General features: G+C 41.6%; 1 protein-coding gene across 1 annotated transcript in view; it reads left to right on the top strand.

Annotated features, from left to right (window-relative positions):
* Positions 1–19,802, top strand: part of AFF2 (ALF transcription elongation factor 2) — a 318,848-nt gene that overhangs the window by 278,420 nt on the left and 20,626 nt on the right. The window contains exons 10-15 of the mRNA XM_069464177.1: positions 4,179–4,338; positions 6,257–7,267; positions 9,109–9,230; positions 13,144–13,366; positions 17,963–18,252; positions 18,728–18,791. Of these exons, the coding sequence (XP_069320278.1) occupies positions 4,179–4,338; positions 6,257–7,267; positions 9,109–9,230; positions 13,144–13,366; positions 17,963–18,252; positions 18,728–18,791 (1,870 nt within the window). The remainder of the gene's footprint in view (positions 1–4,178; positions 4,339–6,256; positions 7,268–9,108; positions 9,231–13,143; positions 13,367–17,962; positions 18,253–18,727; positions 18,792–19,802) is intronic.

Here is a 19,802-nt window from a genome sequence, read left to right as displayed (position 1 = left end):
GAGTTGGAAGACACCCTAAAAATCATCTCACCCCACTATAGACCCACAATAGGAATCCCTCTACCACATTCTTTATAGCCAGGGGGTTATCTGGTCACCCAAGGGTGCAGTGTTCACTGGCGGGCAAACTAGTACATTCTTTCTGTGGTCAGCTATAAGTTTCTAAATGTTTTTCCTAATGTTGAGGTGAAGTCTTCCTGACTAGATCTCTAACTCATTGGTCCTATATTTATCTTGGAAGGCCCCCAGAATAAGCCCACTCCCTTTCCCCCAGCACAGACCTTCAGGTTGTTTGAAAACTATCATTATATGAACCCCCTCTCCTAGCCCCAGAGTCTTCTTCAGGCAAAATGTTCCAGTTTTTTCCATATGGCTTTTAGACTCTTCATCTTTCTTCCATCTACTCAATAATGGTGTCAGAAATTGATCCCTTTATTGCAGAAGAGGCCTGGACAATATAAGCATAGTGACACTGTCATGTGCCTTCTACACTAGGGCCAACCCTGTCTGAAGAAGACATCTTAAATACCTCCCAAACTTCTTTCCCATTCATCTGATTTTTGATCCCCATACCCATCCTTGGATTCCCCCACTAGGGTCATTGACTTGCTAAGCCAACTTCTTTGCCCTCAGCCTGGTCTGTGACCATGAAGACCTAATGAACGGATTTGGAATTAAAATGAGGCTTCACTCCACTCAGTAAAGATGCTCACTCTGATGAATACAATAGCAAAATCTGATCTTTGAAAGGGCTGAAGAGTTGACTTTGCAGTTGTTACAAATATGGGTCCTTTGAGAAGTTTTATTACATTAGGGGTGAAGTCATAGAGTAGACCTTTCATATTTACAGACTGTGGAGTAGATGGTTTAATATATTAAATGTTATTTATTTTTAGTATCAGACATTCTCTTTGTTATAACCACTAGAATTCTTTCTAAAAGCAGTTTTATTTTTTATTTTTATTTATTTACTGCAATAAGGGAGTAAATGATGTGCAGAAAATAATTGTAGTACAGTCTTGGTGAATGAAGAATGTGTAAATTATGCATTAGTTTTTCATCTCTTAGGCAAAATAAAGTATTGCATAGACTAACTTCACTCATATCCACTTTAATATACATTTGGAAAATAAATTAGCAACATATGAAAATAAATGTAGCAGAAGTAGGAAATTAACTAGCTGAACAGCTAAGGGGTTTCAGTGAAGAACTGAAAGTGAAGTACTGTTATGCTTTGCCAACTTGAAAGTTCCATGGTGGATTCTAGACAAGACCAGGGCCCTAGGCCAATTATTCTGATATTGATGTTTATCCTGCTTGTGAAGACAATGTTTTGGTTTTGTGTTCACTTTCTATCCTGGGAGTGATCCCGGCTGGGTGAAAGGTGGGCCCGCAGGAAGTGATACCCAGACTCAGATGTGTAGCCTACATTCCTTAGCAGACTGGGTGCAGCCAGAGTCTCCAGCAAGCCCACGAGCAGCAGATGAAGAGTAGAAGCACAGGAAGGTGTTGGGGAGAGCAAACAACTGCTATTCCCTTCCATTAATGTTGCCTCTCTCTGTTTCCAACTGCCCCAAGAAAGCAATTCTTTCTCATTAAGACACTGAAGTCCTTCACCCTCAGTTTGAGTTCTCCTGTTGTTTTCCCTGAATTAAAGTCCCCCTTCCCGCTCATTCCCAAATATCTATGTGTGAGTATGAAAAGCTGAGGTACTTCTTCTTTTTATACTAATTTCCCCTAAGTGGTCATTGTCAACGTTGACTGTCCATGGCATCCTACCTGAGAACACAGCAACAGATTTAGCTAAAAGAATTTTTAGGAGAAATAATTTCAGGTCTCATTTCATGAGGTGTCAGTCAAGGTTGCCCTTATATTTGAAATAGTTTTTATTTAATGTCTATATTTATATCTACTTATAAATATAAGTATAGTCAATTTTTTCATATATGGTTTTTATCCATAAAACCATAGGAGTACTTCTCCACATACCACTGGGAGTATTATATATGAGATACATTGAGCATATTATATGTTAAAACTTTTAAAAATCTGAATACCAAAATACATCTGTCCTCAGAAGGGCTTGGGATCAGGAACACATATACAAAACACACACACACACACACACACACACACACACCAAGTTTCCTACTAAATTTGCGAAACTTTGATTTAGCTGAGGAATATGTTGATTTTGGTAAATAAAACGTGTACTTCAGGTATATCATCTCAATACATTTGGTTTTGAAGGAATAATCCCTGATATTGTTTGGGTTTTTTACAGGAATTGCTCAAAAATGATCCAGTAAATGAAACTCTATCAAGAAAAATGCCAAAGTAAATCTAGTATATTTTAGTTCAATAACATCAGGATGACCAGTTTCTTATGAGAAGCCAGAAATTGATGCATAGATGTGAAAGAATACTAGGATGCAGACTTTGCACTTGAGAATCATAAATGTGGATACAAATTAGATTTTATCCCTAAATCTACCACCCAGTATTCTCAGTGTTGCAGATGCTCTGTGTTATATTTGAAAGTTTACTTGGGGGGAATTGAGGCCAAGTTAGCCTAATCTCTGATTAGTCTCACTTAGATTTATGTTCTCTCAATCTTTATTTAGTAACCAAAGACAAAAACAATTGATTAGATTTAAAGAGTCCTTTGCATAAATATGGAGTCATTACTGACACTAAAGAGAGATCTGCAAAGGATTGCAGGGAAATAAGAGCCCTGAGTTATAGGTCTCTGCCTCTCCCCCGACCCCTGAAGAAACACACACAGTTCTCAGGAGATATACTTAGTCCCTTGTTTCTTGTGCTTCTCCTAATCTCTTGGTACACTTGGCAGAGGAATGTACTTGCAGATAGCATTTTAAAATGAACTTTTGCTCGATGAAAGAAAATGCCTACTTGGGATATTAAAGGGCCAGTCTTCAGGGACAGAAGGCATAGGGGATGGAAAGGCTCTCTACACTGGGTAGTAACTGATGAGGAGCCCACACTGACTTCAAAAGGATCCTATTGCTTCCCAAGCAGCAGCTCTGTATGGCTCCAGCTCAGTGGGTGAGGGCTGGAATGTTGGAGAAGAGGCTTTTGTGAGGGCCTGGGTTGGGGGCATGAACCATCCCCCAAGATTTAGCCCCATTTCTGAGAGAAAGCAGTGCAAAACTCAGTCCAAAGAGACAATGAACAAAAGGACAGAAAGGCAGTGACATACCCTAGGGTGCCAAGAGGCAGCTGAAGTTGATTTGTGATGGGGCACAGAGAGCAAACGATCGGTAAGGAGGAATATGGATTATCAATAAAAGCAAAGTAGCAAATGGTGTCACTTTCCAAATGCTTTGCTTGGTCAGCTTCACAAATTTGAAATCAATCATGACAGCTGTTTTGTCACTTATGATCATACTTCCTGGTAAAAGTTTTACAAAGAGTTTATGAAAATGGTGGAGGAGGCTGAGGAGTGCATCCTTTCATTACCTTATTCATACACTCAACAGACAGCAACTGAGGACCAACCATAGTCACTCTGGTGCCGAGCACCAAGCCCTCAGCAGTGACAGGACTCAGTACAGCCACTGCCCTTTGAGGTTGCTGGGTGGCCACAGTGCTAGGTGCTAGTTTCAGCTCTCCAGCTAGTTGTGGGGAAGAAGCAATGCCTGCCCTCTTTCCAGGCATCAGTTTCCTCCAGTTAAAATGATGGTTGAACTCACCCATTCTTGGTGATAGAACTATACCGTACGTTTAGCTAAGATCAGAGCCCCTCAACAAACTGTGGGGTATTGAACAAAATGGCAACAGAAAATGAAAAATTATCTTAACTGAAAAAAGAGGAACAGTTAAACATCTAAGGGTCTACTTTTATACCTGCATCCAGAAGGTATGCAACTTTGGCTTAAACTTTTCATGTGGAGTGAGAGCTGCAAGGCTTTTCTGGGAGGCAAGGCAATGTGATGGAAACCCAAGGAATTTGGATACGCAGATCTGGCTCTCCTCAAACCTTTGTCCTTGAGCGGGTCCCTGGGCCTTCTGAGCCTCAGGTTTCCCATCTGTAAAATGTGGCCCGTACACGTCACTTTGCCTGTAGCTCACAGATTATAGGCCTTATACTGAACTGAGCTATTTTCCATCTGGTTTGAGACTGAATGAGGCAATGAACAATGCCATTTTTCTTTCAGCCCACCCTTGGCCACACCCCAGCCCCCACCTGCAGTGCAAGCCAGCGGGGGATCTGGCAGCTCCAGCGAGTCAGAGAGCAGCTCAGAATCGGACTCAGACACTGAAAGCAGCACCACTGACAGCGAATCCAATGAAGCACCTCGTGTGGCCACTCCAGAGGTGGGTGAGGGTGCCAGGGCCCCAAGTACGATCTGCCTGTCCAATCACTGCCAGCACACACACACACACACACACACACACACACGTTTTCAGCACAATAATTACTTTAGCACAATAACTACTTCAGAAAAGTTTCCAGGTATTTATTTTCTAGCATTTTTTTCCTTAAAACATCTATCTGGACAGTCCCTAATATTTGTACGTTTCTTGTCAGGTGACTGAGTTGCTGTATGACTCACTTAGCTACTCTGAGCCTCAAGCTCCCTCACATGAAAAACTAGAATAGTAATAACTTGTCTAGCAGTTTCTCTTTTGAGAGAACCAGTGAAGCCAGTCAGAAGCCACTTCTGGCCATGGGGATGCCAACCTTTGCTCTAGATTAAAGTAATTAAAGTATGAATTGCCATTTGGAAATAAGACCCAAGAAGTATGGCTTTCCTTAAAGGTAAAATGATGGTTGAAACGTCACATGTTTTTATTTCAATTTGCATCCTCCAAGTGCATTTGATAATAACTCGTGAAAACATTTAACACAGCCCCATAAAATAATAATAATTTCAAAATAAAGGAATTTGCTTCCCATCTTCTCTGAGTCCAGGATAGCTGCTCCGTCCCCCTGAGCCTGCACCTGGTACAGTGAGCAAATCCCACCCACTATGGTTCTTCATACACTTGTTTTTCCAAAATCAGAAAAGAAGAATAGAAGGAGGCAGCAGTAATATTACTGCTATTAATAATAGCAAACCCTTACAAAACATGGACCATGTGCCAAGCACTGTGCTATGTTCTTGACTTGCATTTTCATCTTTCATTCTCATTAACAACCCTCTAGGGTACTTGCTATTATTGCCTTTGTTTTACAGATGAGAGAATAAGGTTCTGAGAAGTTAGAAAAGAACTTGCCCAAGATCTGCCAAATAGACAGTGGTTGAGCCAGGACTGAAACCCAGATCCCAGTGTTGCCATAGGTGATGTTCTCAACCCCAGAGCTGTGCTGCCTACAGTGGCAGCTGGTACAGTTTCTTCAACTCTCACCGGCCATTGTCCTGCACATGTTGGAATCATAGCTACTCAAGTGTTTTTAATTTTGTCACCCTCTCTTGGCTGGTGCCATAAGCCTTAGCTGATGGCTTTCAAAAGAAGAGCTCTTCTACTAAAATGATGGCTCTTTTAGTTCAACTGGCAGAATTCATAGCTGGGAATCCACTCTGAATGGTACGCATCATTTCCATGGCTTAACAGTGGACACTAATGTCTGCATGCATGTTCCCATAAATTGGTTATTGCTCATATGCCAAGGAAAGTGCAGTGGTTTTTTTTCTTTTTTCTTTTTCTTTTTTTTTTTTTTTTTTGAAAGGTAAATCTTTTTATACTTTGGTAAAAAATACAAAAGACCTGCTCTGTTTGCAGTGAATGACAGCACCACATAGGAGGCACTGGCATTTTGGCAGATGGAAAGCCTTTCCTTTTGAGTTACACTTGAGGCACACTTACATTCCTTTTCAGGATCAGAGACTAATACCTCTGCCTCTTGGTGAGAGGTTCAGTGATGATTCCTGCCAAAGGATTTAGGAAGAGGTTTTCCTCCCAAGTACCCCTGCCCACCCTCTGGAACATCTCTCTGTGAATAATTCTTTTCTTCCTGGCCAGAGTAGAGAATATTTTCGGAGGAGGAGTAGAAATTCATTTAAATAAGTAGACTATAACTGGCTTGTATCTGGTTATCTAGGTAATTAGATCATTGTGGATAGTGTGTGCGTGCATGCATGAGTGTATATGAAAGTGTGTGTGTGTGTGTATATGTGAATGGTCACTTAACATCCAAAGCTTTTATTAACAAGCAGTCACTGTTCTGAGAGTTCTCCTGAATTCTTCCCAAATGTGAAATTCATTATTGCTGCTGTTTCTCAATCTGTAGCCTGAGCCACCCTCAACCAACAAGTGGCAGCTGGATAAATGGCTTAACAAAGTGACATCCCAGAACAAGTCATTTATTTGTGGCCAAAATGAAACACCCATGGAGACGATTTCTCTGCCTCCTCCTATCATCCAACCAATGGAAGTCCAGATCAAAGTGAAGACAAACCCCAGCCAGATCCTGGCTGAACCCAAAGAAAGGCCTCTCCTCAGTCTCGTTAGGGAAAAAGCCCGTCCACGGCCCACCCAGAAAACTCCGGAAACAAAGGCTTTGAAGCATAAGTTGTCAGCAACTATTGAGACAGCTTCTCAAAGGACAATTGGGAAAAAACAGCCCAAAAAGGTTGAGAAGAACACCAGCATTGATGAGTTTACCTGGCCCAAACCAAATATTATCAGCAGCACTCCCAAAGAAAAAGAAAGCGTGGAGCTTCCTGACCCACCAAGAGGCCGCAACAAAGCCACTGCCCACAAACCAGTTCCTAGGAAAGAACCAAGGCCTAACATCCCCTTGGCTGCCGAGAAGAAGAAGTACAGAGGGCCTGGCAAGGTTGTGCCAAAGTCCCGGGAATTCATTGAAACAGATTCGTCTACGTCTGACTCCAACACAGATCAGGAAGAGACCCTGCAGATCAAAGTTCTGCCTCCTTGCATTGTTCCTGGAAGTAATACTGCCAAATCCAAGGAAACCTGTGGTGCCAACCTGACCCTCAGCACCTTAATCAGTGGCAACAACAGCAACAACAACTTATCCATCAATAACGAGGAGCCAACTTTTTCACCCATTCCTGTTATGCAAACTGAGCTTCTGTCCCCTCTACGAGATCACGAGAATCTTAAAAACCTGTGGGTGAAGATCAACCTTGACTTACTCTCTAGAGTACCTGGCCACAACTCACTCCAAGCAGCACCTGCCAAGCCAGACCACAAGGAGACTGTCACAAAACCCAAGCGTCAGACTGCTGCTGCAGTAGTGGAAAAACCGGCCCCTAAAGGCAAACGTAAGCACAAGGTAAGCTATCCAAACTGGCCTGCCAAGTGATTGTGAGCAGTGGCTAACTTGATCTTGAGTCTTACTTTCAAGGAGACCAATGGCAGTAGATTGCAGACTTTGGTGAAGGCAATGATGCTTTCCATGGGAAATGCAGTATTTGACACGAACAGGGAGAAAGCCCTAGGAGTGATCAGGGTTATTCAGCCAGTGAAAAGAGGGTCCAGTATGGCACATGAGAGATTGTGATGTGTAGGAAAGAAAAACATGAAGAGTTTCCTTCCCCAGGCAGCCAATTCCTGGAGTCAGCTCCTTAAGCTGCTTCAATTTTCATGGACTCATGTATCATTGCTGTGAAGTCCCACATGCCATCATCAGCAGGGCACCCAAGTGCCCCCAATGTCCAGATGCATCCTCTGGGGCTTGTTCATTTATCTGGGCAAACAGTAGCATCCCCACGGCCTGATTATACTTTGAGTATCCTGGCTCCTACCAGACATGTGTTCTGCCCAGCCTATTGGGGTCATTGACCTATGTAGTAGGTTTGACCTGTCAAAATCTCACCTGCAGGAGGTTAAGGCTACATTCCAGGGCTACAAAATCTAGTCAGAAGGTGAAATCTGGAATGGCCCTTTCCATTTGAAATATGTATAGAGAGATGAGAGATGAGTTGTATCCAATAAGCTCATTCCATTGTATCTCCAGATCTCAGGGTAGTTTTTTAGAGTAACATTATCTCATGATGATATTTGAGTAACATTATTTCCAAAGCTGTCATAGTGGCTAGAGATGAAGTGGCTAGTCCTTTCCCCATTTATTCTTTATTCTGTCCCTTTCCGAGAAAGACTTAGGTATGGCCAGAATTGGCTCTGATTCCTCATTGACGAGCAGCCCCAGCTGTACCCAGGCCATTCTACTGAATAGGATACTGTGAGAATGATTTAAATCTCCATTCAGCTTTACTTTACAAGTTAAAAAACAGAGGGTATTTACTCTGAGTTGTGCACCAACATATCCAATGACAGTACAGGTTGAGCATCCCAACTCTAAAGATCTGAAATTCTAAATGCTCCAAAATCTGAAACTTTTTGAACACCAACATGCTGCTCAAAGGAAATGCTCATTGGAGCATTTGGGATTTTGGATTTTCAAATTGGGAATGCTCAAGCAGTGTATAACCCAAATATCCCAAATCAGAAACAAAATTTGAAATCTGAAACACTTCCAATCACAAGCATTTGGGATAAGAGATAGTCAACCTGTATTTCAAAATAGGGACCAAGAAGTCTGGGGCCCTTGCTCTACCACTGACTCTCCACTCTTAGTGATGACAACAGTACAATCAGGGGTAAAATGTACCTTCAGGACCAGCACATGCGAAGGTCCAAAGGCGTGCCTTGCACATGATTCATCTCTTTGCATGGAATTGATTGTATAAGAGACCTTTATATGTCACCCACAATCCCCATGCTGCTTGGACAGGATTTATGTTAGAGTTACAATGTTAGTTTCTAAACTACTATTCTAAACTACTGTGGGGGTATTGCTGATGGGAGAAGTGTCTGAAAATTATAGATTCTCTTTACTTTTGTTATGAGATTCCTGTGCCACCCAATCTTTAATCAGAGGTTCACAGCACAGTTCAGCTCTCTCAAATGCCACCTTCTTTGTAGGACTAAACTAGGCAAGGCTGATTGCCTTTCTGTCTGATGAAAGTTGCACATTTAAATCTCCTACCTAATCTAGAAGTTAAAATAGAAGGAAAGTGTACATCTTGCTTATTTTTAATGTGCAAAATGTGGTTGTCTGAGTGTGTCATGTATTTCAAGGTCTGTGTTTTTTTTTTTTTTCCCCTATTAAAGCCAACAGACGTTGCAGAGAAGATCCCTGAGAAGAAGCAGCGCCTGGAGGATACCACAACTATCTGCTTGCTCCCTCCTTGCATCTCACCAGCCCCACCCCACAAGCCTCCCAACACTAGAGAGTGAGTTTGCCCTGGCTCTGTATGGTTGTTCAGGATCCTAAGAAATCCCAACTGAACCCATTTGGGGGATCCTGCCCCAGAGGAATGTAAGATAAGAAAACAGGAGTCCCTTAGTCCAGGCCTGACAGTTGTCCCCAGCCACTGGCCTAACAAGGGTGTGATTAAGGGTGGAACACAAACTGCCCGATTTGGGGTGACTCCATGAGCTTTTAGCAAGATTTCTTTACTCCAACTCAGATTGATCACTGAAATCAGTGGAAAGGAACTTTTAGCAAAACTAAGTAAATAAATTAAAGAGTAAGCATCAAGAGAACCCCTATCACTTTAAGCAGATCACCTGCTTCTGGCCAGAGTTCAGTTCTGATGGTGATTAACCAATTTCCCTGGGAAAGCAACCCCTTGATCTTGACAGGATGACACAGCTGCTTCCTCCTTCATGTCAGTACTTAACATTAATACAAAGCCTGAGGACCAGTGGCTACATCCTGAACTCCACAGAGGCTGGGGCAATGACATGTTTGGGGAGGATAGAGAGAGAAGCTATCTAGGAGTTGTCATCCCCCTGGGATAGTTCTGTGTCAGGGGAAGCCAGCTAGGAAGGGATACTTTGATTACATCTGGCTGATATCTCTTCTCCCTTCTATGTGTGAAAGGTTCTAGAGTTGGGCAGGAGCCTTCCTTGCCCCCCTTTCACTCAAATAGCATCAGCCTTCCCCAGAGAAGTCCTGCCCTCTGTTTCTACCAAGCATTGTGACCGAGTTCCTTCTGTCTTATAAATATCACTTAACTAACAATCATGTCAGCTACTTGAACCATTCCGTCTGAGTAATTATTGCCATAAATTCATTCAACATTAGAGATTACTTCCATCAAAGCCCAGTTTTGAAGCCTATTAGCAGCCCATAGCAGAGAGGCAATCTGGCTAACTGCTGCTAACAATTGATTTCACAGATTACTGTTTAACATCAGTGATATGGCATCAATCTGCCACAGATAAGATGTCGGAAATAAGTTATCAGCTTACATTTGTCTGGATCTTTGTTGTTTTGAGATGAAAGGTACAAAAAGACCGATTAATACTAGATCTGCTCTATGTAATGAGATTTGAGCCCTGGGCTGCCCCTCTCCCTGAGGATTGGTAGCCACTTGTGAGGCATGTCTGTATTTGCTGATATAACTTTGCTGTGAAACACCCCTTCACATATTTGGAGTTCTCAGAACTAGAGACCCTTCCAATAGAGCAAGCTGACATCCTTCACCTCAGGTTGTACCAGACACGTAAGGAAGCATGCTACCCCAGTGGGCCCACGTGATCATTCCAAGACCTTCCAAGAAGGAAGGACTAAAGTGGCATAGCTATGGTGGCAACATCTCCTCAGTTCCCAGGCTTTGACCAATTCAGATCACCTGAAGGCAAAAGGAAGAGATAGGGGATGGTAGGATGTTGCCACACCCATCAGTTTCCCCTACTAGTCTCCTTAAGTGACCCAGTGGCCTGTCACTTTCCTCATCTTATGGAAGAGAGATGACCAAGTATTAAGTAAAGGTCTAGTCATTTGAATTGGTTCTTGTCAAATGGTGTCCTTAAGCCACGGTCCTTATAGTGTTTCTGCCTTTCTAGTACATGGGAAAGCAGTGCTTCCCTTGTAGCATTTATCATTCAGGAAGGGCCTCAATCAGTTTCTTGTGCTTATCAAACAGATTCAAGTCTCTGGAAAAATCTCTGAAGTAGAACAATGTAGCAAGGACTGCCCTCTTAGGGGTCTTTTCCAGGGAAACCTTTCCTCAAGCTCTGTCTGCTCCTTTATGTCTTACTGACTCTTCAAACCAAATCCTTGGAAATTTCTATGAGACAACATTCACTTTTCTGAATGAATATTCTAAACCTAGAATCTTGAATATTCTAAACCTAGAAAAGATGCCACAGCAGACTATGACAGCTGGGGTTTCCCATCCTCCAGCAAAAGGACCCTGCTGAACTTATTCCCCCTTCTTTGGAGCTTGAACCATCAGCAGGACCTCTGGCGGATGGAATGGGGATAGGGATGCTCTTCTCCTTGTCTCCTGTCCTCCTCTGGCCTATTAAAAGAGCAAAGAAGCAAAAGCCGTTCTTGTAGTTGTAACCCATAACAGTGACAGAGTGGCCTCTAGAAGATGCTCTCTGGGTATATTTCACCGAGGAAATCATTAAAGGCCCCATGGTTCTAGGTCACTACCAGGCAGATGGAAAGGGGGCCAGGTTACTATTGTTCCCTGTACAGAATTCCCAGAGTCTCTGCTGGTGAGTTCAGTGGCAGATGGGAAGACTTTGTGTGACTGTAGTAGCCAATGGCAAATCAAATGCCTCTCAGAAGCAATTCTTCCCCTTGCAGGCCACACTGGCTTCTCAGCCAGCTCAAGCAGAGGGAGAGTATTTACAACTAACAAACCATCCACCTCCTGTATATGCCACAGCAATGCTTGACATCTGTATATGTAAATTCCCAATCGTCTAGTGCTTCTGTAATTATTATACTTAATGTGGTCTAATGTTTGTGGAGCTTCCTCATGGACAAGAAACTTAATTCATACGTTCACCATCATTTTATTCAGGTCTCACAACCATCTTAAAATGGTTATACATGTCAAAGCAATTTATAAAACCTACTGGCAAGTATTTTAAAATTAATTTTAATCAATTAAGATAATGGCAGCAACAGTAAAGATTTTTTAAAAAGTTTATTACATGACAAAAATTGTCATGGGCCACATTTCTGAAACAAAAGATGGACAAGATGACATATGTTATTACAGTTGGCAAATTTGGGCAACACAGTGGAAGTAGGACAATGAGACTGCATTGACTTCTACCATTTCAGGAAATCAGACCACTTGAATGCTTGTTCATCTTTGATTTGTTGCCTTGAGATATTGTAAATCTATATTTCTAGACACTGACTGAAATTGACCAAGAGGAAAACATAAATTCTTGTTGACTTAATTTGCTATTGAAAATTGTAGTCAATAATCATGAAAAGTAAATGGCTGCACAGTGCAATATTAGTTGTCTAAGAAAAGATTAAAATTCAAGTAATCTTCATTGATTAGTCTAAGACAGTAACTAAAATGAAAATCTATGACCCAATTACCATGTTAAGCAGCTAGCATAAGGTTTTAGTTGTTCTGTTTTATTTGAAGTCTCAGTCTATTTGATGGTGCCCATTTAATGGGCAGATAAATCAGTTTGAAAGTATGAGAATACTTTTAGGATTGCAGATGTCTTGTGTCAATATAACCAAAAATATTTTTAAATGGAGTTTTGTAAAGTGAAGTACATCAGTACTTCAGCATAACGATTTAAGGTCAGGGGCTCATTATGCCTTGGCATTGAGGTAGAACATTTTGTACATACAATTTGCAATGTGTCACAATAGTATTTAGTGCATTATTTTTTCTAAGCAATATATAAGCATAATATTTCTTAAGAAAATATTCTTCCACTGATTGTTTATTATACCATTTATTGCATGATTGTGCAGTTAAAGTCCTAGGGCAAAATAGGTAGGAACAATCCTGAAAATGATGGGATTAAAGTCTGTATTGTATTTTCCACAAAAATCTAATTAACAGTAATCTTGAGGGGTTGCAAATATCACACTACAGCACACTCTATTAGACATTTAGATTTATCATGGAGTTCTGCTTCAATGTCATGTGTTTATTCTTGGATACATATGTATGCATCTATCTATATATAGAGAGAGAGACCTATAAAAATATCTATATCTATGTCTATATACATTTTATACATACTCTTCACCATAAATAAAGGGTCATCAAATAAAATATAGCTTTAGCTGAAAGTACCAGTGTAATGGGGGAAATCAGAATACAGATAAGACTTTATGACACCCTACACGTCTTGTTTCCACAGAAATAATTCATCTAGGAGAGCAAATAGAAGAAAGGAAGAAAAGCTGTTCCCTCCTCCACTTTCCCCACTGCCAGAGGACCCTCCACGCCGTAGAAATGTCAGTGGCAATAATGGTCCCTTCAGTCAAGACAAAAACATCTCCATGACTGGACAAATCACCTCTACCAAACCTAAGAGAAGTGAAGGCAAATTCTGTGCTACTTTCAAAGGGATATCTGTAAATGTAAGCATCTTGGAAGAAATATTATAATCGTCAGGTAGAAACAAGTTAACACAGCTCATTAAACTTGACTTGACCAGATAGAGATGTTTCAGGGGGAAGACAGGAAGAGGCAGAGAGGAAATATAGGGTGTGTGTGTGTGTGTGTGTGTGTGTGTGTACAAATACACAAACTCTCCCTTATTTCAAATCTCAATTATTCCAACTCAGGATGAATTTTTCATTTTGTATTAATTTTCTGTTTTGCTTTCCCAAATGGATTGCACATGCAGAGAGACTCAGGGTCTTGGACATCTTTTGATCCAATCTCTTCATATCTTGGGGGTGGATGAGGACACTTCCATAATACTGACCACAGCATCTGGCAAATGGTAGGCACTGATCATTTAGTGAATGAAAGAACAAATGGATGAAATGGGATTGCCCAAGGTCACTAAACTAGGGATGGAACTTCAAGTTGCATCTTCCCGCCACCCAGCTTTGCAAATGTGAATTTTTTTTTAAATAGTGACTAAATGGGATGTAATTTAAAAGGTGAATCTGTTGCCAAAATTGCACAATGATGGTTCTAAGCCCAACTAAAGGATTATCCAGTCCTTTGGATTTTCTACACTGCTGTTCAATTACCATAGATAATTGGAAATTTGTATCACTTTTCATACCAAACACAGTTATCTTTTCATTTGTCTCAGGTATAGGTACATGAACTCTGGAAACCATCAGCAACAGTGCTGCTAATGAATATTAATAACAAATGTATCTACCTTTCCACGTATGTGCAGATATAACATCCATATGCATCTCGTCTCCTTTAAATGTAATATTAAAAGCAAATGAGTGAAACTCAGTAAGTTTCCACATGTCTGGTGCCAACTTTGTGGGCCCTGAACCAAAAGTGCCCATTTAATACTCCATTAAGGCCATGAGTCCTCTGAGCTTTAAAGACCCCAATTAATAGTCCTCCATCCTCAGAGATCATTGAGATGACATATGTATGTAGGTGAATTTTATTGCTAATATAAAAAAATTACACTAGTATGAAGTTGTCACTTTTATATTAAATTCATATGTGTGCATACATATAATATTTGCGTACACATTTAAAGATGCTGATCTATAATGTTGGGAATTAAACCAACTATTCAAGCAGTAATTACACTATCCATCCTATTTTTCATACTGAATGTAATTAGTATTACAAACTACTGATGTTCTCTTCTATTTCAAGGTTTTGGAGGGCATGCACCATATCCAGGGAATTCTCTTTATATAGTACCTAGTATATTGTCACAAATAATTAGGTGACGTGAATAATACAGATGTTATTATGACAATGCTAATGCTTACAAGAATCTACAAAGTCATCTCCACAAGATGTAAGGACTACTGGGGAAACATGATAAATATGATAACATTTGCTCCTAGAAATGTATCATTTTTTTAAGGAAATCACTGAGGTTCCCTAAAATAGGAGTGAGCAATTGGTGCCTCTTCTTGGGCCATTTCTTCTTTCTGTTAATAATTTGAAATCTGGAAGACTTTGTGGGATAATTTTTACCTTAGCCTGAGAGTTAAGAGACTTGATTCTTAACTTGTATAGTGCTAGCACTGCAACAAATTTGCTCCATGACCCTGGGAAAATCATGAAACATCTCTGAGATCATAAAATGAGTGGATTGGACTAGATGATCTATAAGGCTTCTTCCAGCTCCAAAAGTGTTTGCAATTTTGTGCTCTCAGAGTCTTCTCTATTCCATTTCGGCATGAAGTCCTGTTTATTGACTCAATGGGTTGGTGAGTATGGACAAATGACATGTTTATAAAACTTACATGATCATGGCTGAATTCAGCCATATCCAGTCATATGTTTCAGGACTGCCATCAATGCTGTGTGTGGTAGGCATAATGTTTCAGGGTTCTTGACACGTATCTTGCCCATGGAGACAAGTGGCACGGTCTTGGGCTGACCCCACTGTTTGGCCAATCTGGCTCTGGCTGTGGAAACATGGAGCTGGCTTAGGAGTTTCTTACAGCTCTGATTCTTTTACATATTTGGATTAAATAAAATCCATGATGATCTTTATTTTCTCCATATCCATCATAACAATTTGTAGACATGTAGCTTCTTAGCACATTTATCTCAGTGAGCTCTAGCTGGTAAGAATTGTTTGATAATCAGAAGGTCCAGGATCAAGTGGAAAAGATCCACATGAATGTAAGAAGTATATCACATTTGGCTTTTATCTTGAAAATGACCCTTTTAACCCAGGCAGGCATGCACACATACATGCATGCATCCATTCTGCAAACACTGAGAATACTGATTTATGACACTATCCCTCCCCCAACAGCCCAGTGCTCTCAGTCTAAGGTGAACAATGAGACATGTGCTCAAAGGAGTAGAATATAAAATAGCTGGTGATTGTTGTCTTGGGGCAGGGATATAGACAGGCCTCTGAATGGTCCAAGGTGGATAAAGCACTTCTGGCTGTAGACATAAGGCAGTTTTCCTGGTGGAGGAGGCATGTGTTGAGCTGAGCCATAATAGAGGAGTAGGGTTTAAAAACAAAAGGAATCAGATAAACAGAATGTGTTTAAGATGGTAAACTTTATGATATATGTATTTTATCACAAATTTTAAAGTAAAGTAAAAGTAATAAATGAAATAAATTATCACGAGGTGAAAAAAAAGAAAGAAATGAAAGGAAGGCTTTTAGAAATCTAAAGCTCCACATTAACCAAATTAGGAACGTGAAGAAAGCAGGAGTGTGTTCCGTTTGTTCGGAGCCGAAGTCCATGGAAGAGAACAGTCAGAGATAGGCAGAAAGCTGAAGCCAGATCAGGAAGGGCCTTGAATGCCAGCAAAGGAGTTTCAGCCTTGAGTTTGTATCTGGGTGCAGGGCAGTGAAATGCCTGGAGCTTTGTTTGGGAAGCTCCGGCTGGCAGGCAGCAGATTGAGGGCGGATGGAGAAGCTAGCTCGGAGGCTGGGAGTCTGGCCAGGAGACTATTTGTTAGTCTCGGTGAGAAGCCATGAGCACCCGTACTGTGAGGCTTTGAGAGCAGAAGGGACAAGTTTGAGAGATGTTGGGGAAATACAATGATTAGGCATTTGTAATTAATTGGGTAAGGGTAATGGAGAGGAAGAAATTAAAGATGAAATAAAGCAGTGGTTTTCAAAAAGAGTTTTAGGAGCATTATCATTTTTCAAAATGAAATAATTTACAGAACTTCAATATATAAAGCTGATGAAAACAGAGCATCTTAGATAGAATGCAAGCTGGGGAGCCCCTACCTTCCCAGTTCCAATGCCCCTAGCCCAGAGACTACTGTAGTTCCCTGTGGAACTGGGCCAAACTCAATTTGGAAACTCCTAACCGACATGGAGAAATCCAGCTTTGATGACAGGGTAGACCATGTTGCCATTAACAGAAAGAGTTATCAATTTGGTTTGAGAGAAATTTGGGATGCTAATAGCCATCTTTCTGGAACTGTCCAGAGGTGGTAACTGCAGGTCTGGAACTTTGGAGAGAGAGTAAGATTGAGGTCTCCATTTGGAACTTATCTGCTTATTGTTGAACCTGTGCCAACATATATAAAATTGACAAATCTGATCAAGAAAGAAGAGAGCTGAGGAGTGAACTTTGGGGCATACCAACCTCAGGAAGGTACCAGCTTAGAAGAGCAGAAGGAGGAGGAGGCCCCCTGGGAAGTAGGTCAGAGGAAGAACAGTTAGGAGGGTCCCACAGTGTCCAGGTGGGGAGGGCAGAGTCAGCCACATGAACATGGCAGGTGGTCCTGTGACACCACACTGTCACATAATTACAAATCTTACCCCCTCCTTTCTCCATCCTCTCCACAGCAATGACAGTTCAAAGTGAAGCCCTCATAAGTCTCCTACTCATTTGATTTTGGACCTGGTTGAAATGGGGCTTGACCATCCAAAGACTCAACAGCATTCACTTAGCCAGAACCTGTCAAGTACCTCACCTGAGCAAAAGGGCTGCTTCAGCTTCGGTTCAGCTGGGGCATTGATAATTGCAGTATAATTTCCTGGTATTTGCTGAACTGTATTCAGTATTTTGCAGAGTGATCTGAAGATTTTTACTTACCCTAAAGAAAGCTTTGGGGCTGGTTTCCTCATCAAAGATATCCACATCAGGGTCAAGGACTTTATTGAATCTCAGTATCTCTCTCTTTCTCCCCCCCTTCCTCCCCCTTCTTTCCCTCCCTTCCTCCCTCTCCCCTTTTCTCTTTCCCTCCTCCTCCTCCTCTCTCTTCTTCTCTATATTTTTCCTTCCCCTCTCCTCTCAAATTTCCTACTGGATTTAGACCTTTACCATGGCTTTCTTAATGGATGGTGGGGCTATGTAATCACAGCTCCTGATTAGCTTTGGGTTTCATGTCATCATAGAACAAAAGCTGTTGATTCACGGTGTTCATGAAATATATCAGGGTCACCTATTTATTCTCAAACCACGTGCATTGTTTTCTTTTTTTCTTGCCTTCTTTCCTAATGTGCTTGACATTCAAGGCAGTTGTGAAGAGATAGTTCTAAAAATCTGGACCTAATGGAAGCTATTTGTCCTCCTTTTTCCCAGGAGGGAGACACTCCAAAAAAGTCAGCCTCTGCCACCGTCACTGTCACCAACACTGCTATTGCCACTGTCACTGCTACTGCCATTGTCACAGCTACTGTCACAGCTACCGCCACTGCCACCGCCACGGCCACCACCACAACCACTACCACTACCATTTCCACCATCACCTCTACCATCACTACTGGCCTCATGGATAGCAGTCACCTGGAGATGACGTCCTGGGCAGCTCTGCCTCTTCTGTCCAGCAGCAGCACTAATGTCCGGAGACCCAAGCTCACTTTTGATGACTCGTATGTTGTCCCCAGATTATTATGGACACAGTTTGGGTGTAGTGCATGGGGGGGTGGGGGCACTATGGCTTTTCTAGTGTTATGCATGCATCATCCCAAATAAGACCTTGGTATTAGCTTCTACAGCCTTAAAAGTATCTCCTCCCCACCACACCCCCACCTCTGTCCCCACCAAGAAATGCCTTTGGCCCTAACTGTGTGCTAGGTGTAGCTAGGTTTCGTTTGATCTGTTTGGACAACTGTAATTGTTGGGGTTGGAGGATGTGGTTGTTTATCCTAATGGGCCATTATGCACTTCAGATTTCATTTACAGTATTATTTCAAGGTTGGTGATGATATGAATGACAGCATTAGTCTGCTTTTTTCAAGGCACTGTATACGAATAGATTTGTAGCAAAAAATTGCTTTGACTGTTCAGTCTTTTAATGAAAAGATGAAACGCTGGTTTGTGAAAGAGCTCGTTTTGTTTGTTTAGGGTTCACAATGCTGATTATTACATGCAAGAGGCTAAGAAGCTGAAGCACAAAGCCGATGCACTGGTAGGTTTCTGTCCTCTCTTTGGTTGGCTCCCATTAAGATATTATTTTTTGAAAGAAAACAAAGAATGTACTTTTAACAGCCCAAACCTGCTTGGTAGTGTACACTGTAATTCCCAAAGTTCTTCGAGCTATATTGTCCTGTCATTGTTCATTTTCCCGCTGTTCTTCCCCTTGTTCCAACTTTAGGAGCTCAATGGCATATACCATTGTCATTATCCTTAAAGGGAATTTGAAATGACTTTTGAAATTGCCCTGGAGATGATGGGAGTTCCCATTGGGTCCAGTAAACCAGAACTCATGTGGGGAGAGGGAAGGTTGTTGAGAGCTGGCTAAGTGACTTCAAAATTTGACTTTGGGAAACTTGAGTCTGTAGAAAAACTCAGCTCCTTGCTGCATTTGGTGACATGCTTCCAGAGTAAGCCCCACAGTCAGCCTGGGACCCTGAGTGGAGAAAGGAAATGCTGTCATCTGGATTTCCCAAGACACTTTGTCTAGCTGCCTCCAAGAGTTTTGGCCACTTAGACCAGTGATAAACTCAACATTTATGCATTTGTGAAATGTTCAGTTGTTTGACTCGGTTCATCCTCCTAACAGTGGGTCTCAATGACATGTCATTTGGGAAGCCTTAAAATAACCCTGATCCCCAGGCCACATCCCAGACCAATTAAATCAGAATTTCTGGGACTGGGACCCAGACATGGGTATTAAAGCTCCCCAGGTGATTCCCAAGTGAAGCCATTTGAGAACCACTGTCCTAGAGAAGGCTCTAAATTCAGCCTTCTCACTTTTGACCAAATCCCAGAACTATTAGAGGTATCAGTACAACCCCATTGAGTTAACAAATAGCATCTTCTATCATTGCATTGTGTCCAGCCAGGACATAGCTGTCCCATGGTGTTTGACATTGGGAAAACTTAGCTCTGCTGCTTCCTTACTGTCTGTCATTTTCCCACTGTGGTCCAAATTGCTCAGCTATTGTCTGCAGCTGACCTTCCTGTGGTGTGATTTGCC

The sequence above is a fragment of the Eulemur rufifrons genome, chromosome 30, assembly GCF_041146395.1.
Source record: "Eulemur rufifrons isolate Redbay chromosome 30, OSU_ERuf_1, whole genome shotgun sequence".
Taxonomy (NCBI): Eukaryota; Metazoa; Chordata; class Mammalia; order Primates; family Lemuridae; genus Eulemur; species Eulemur rufifrons.
Note: the sequence above shows the minus strand (reverse complement) of the source record. Positions and strands in the feature narration are given on the sequence as shown.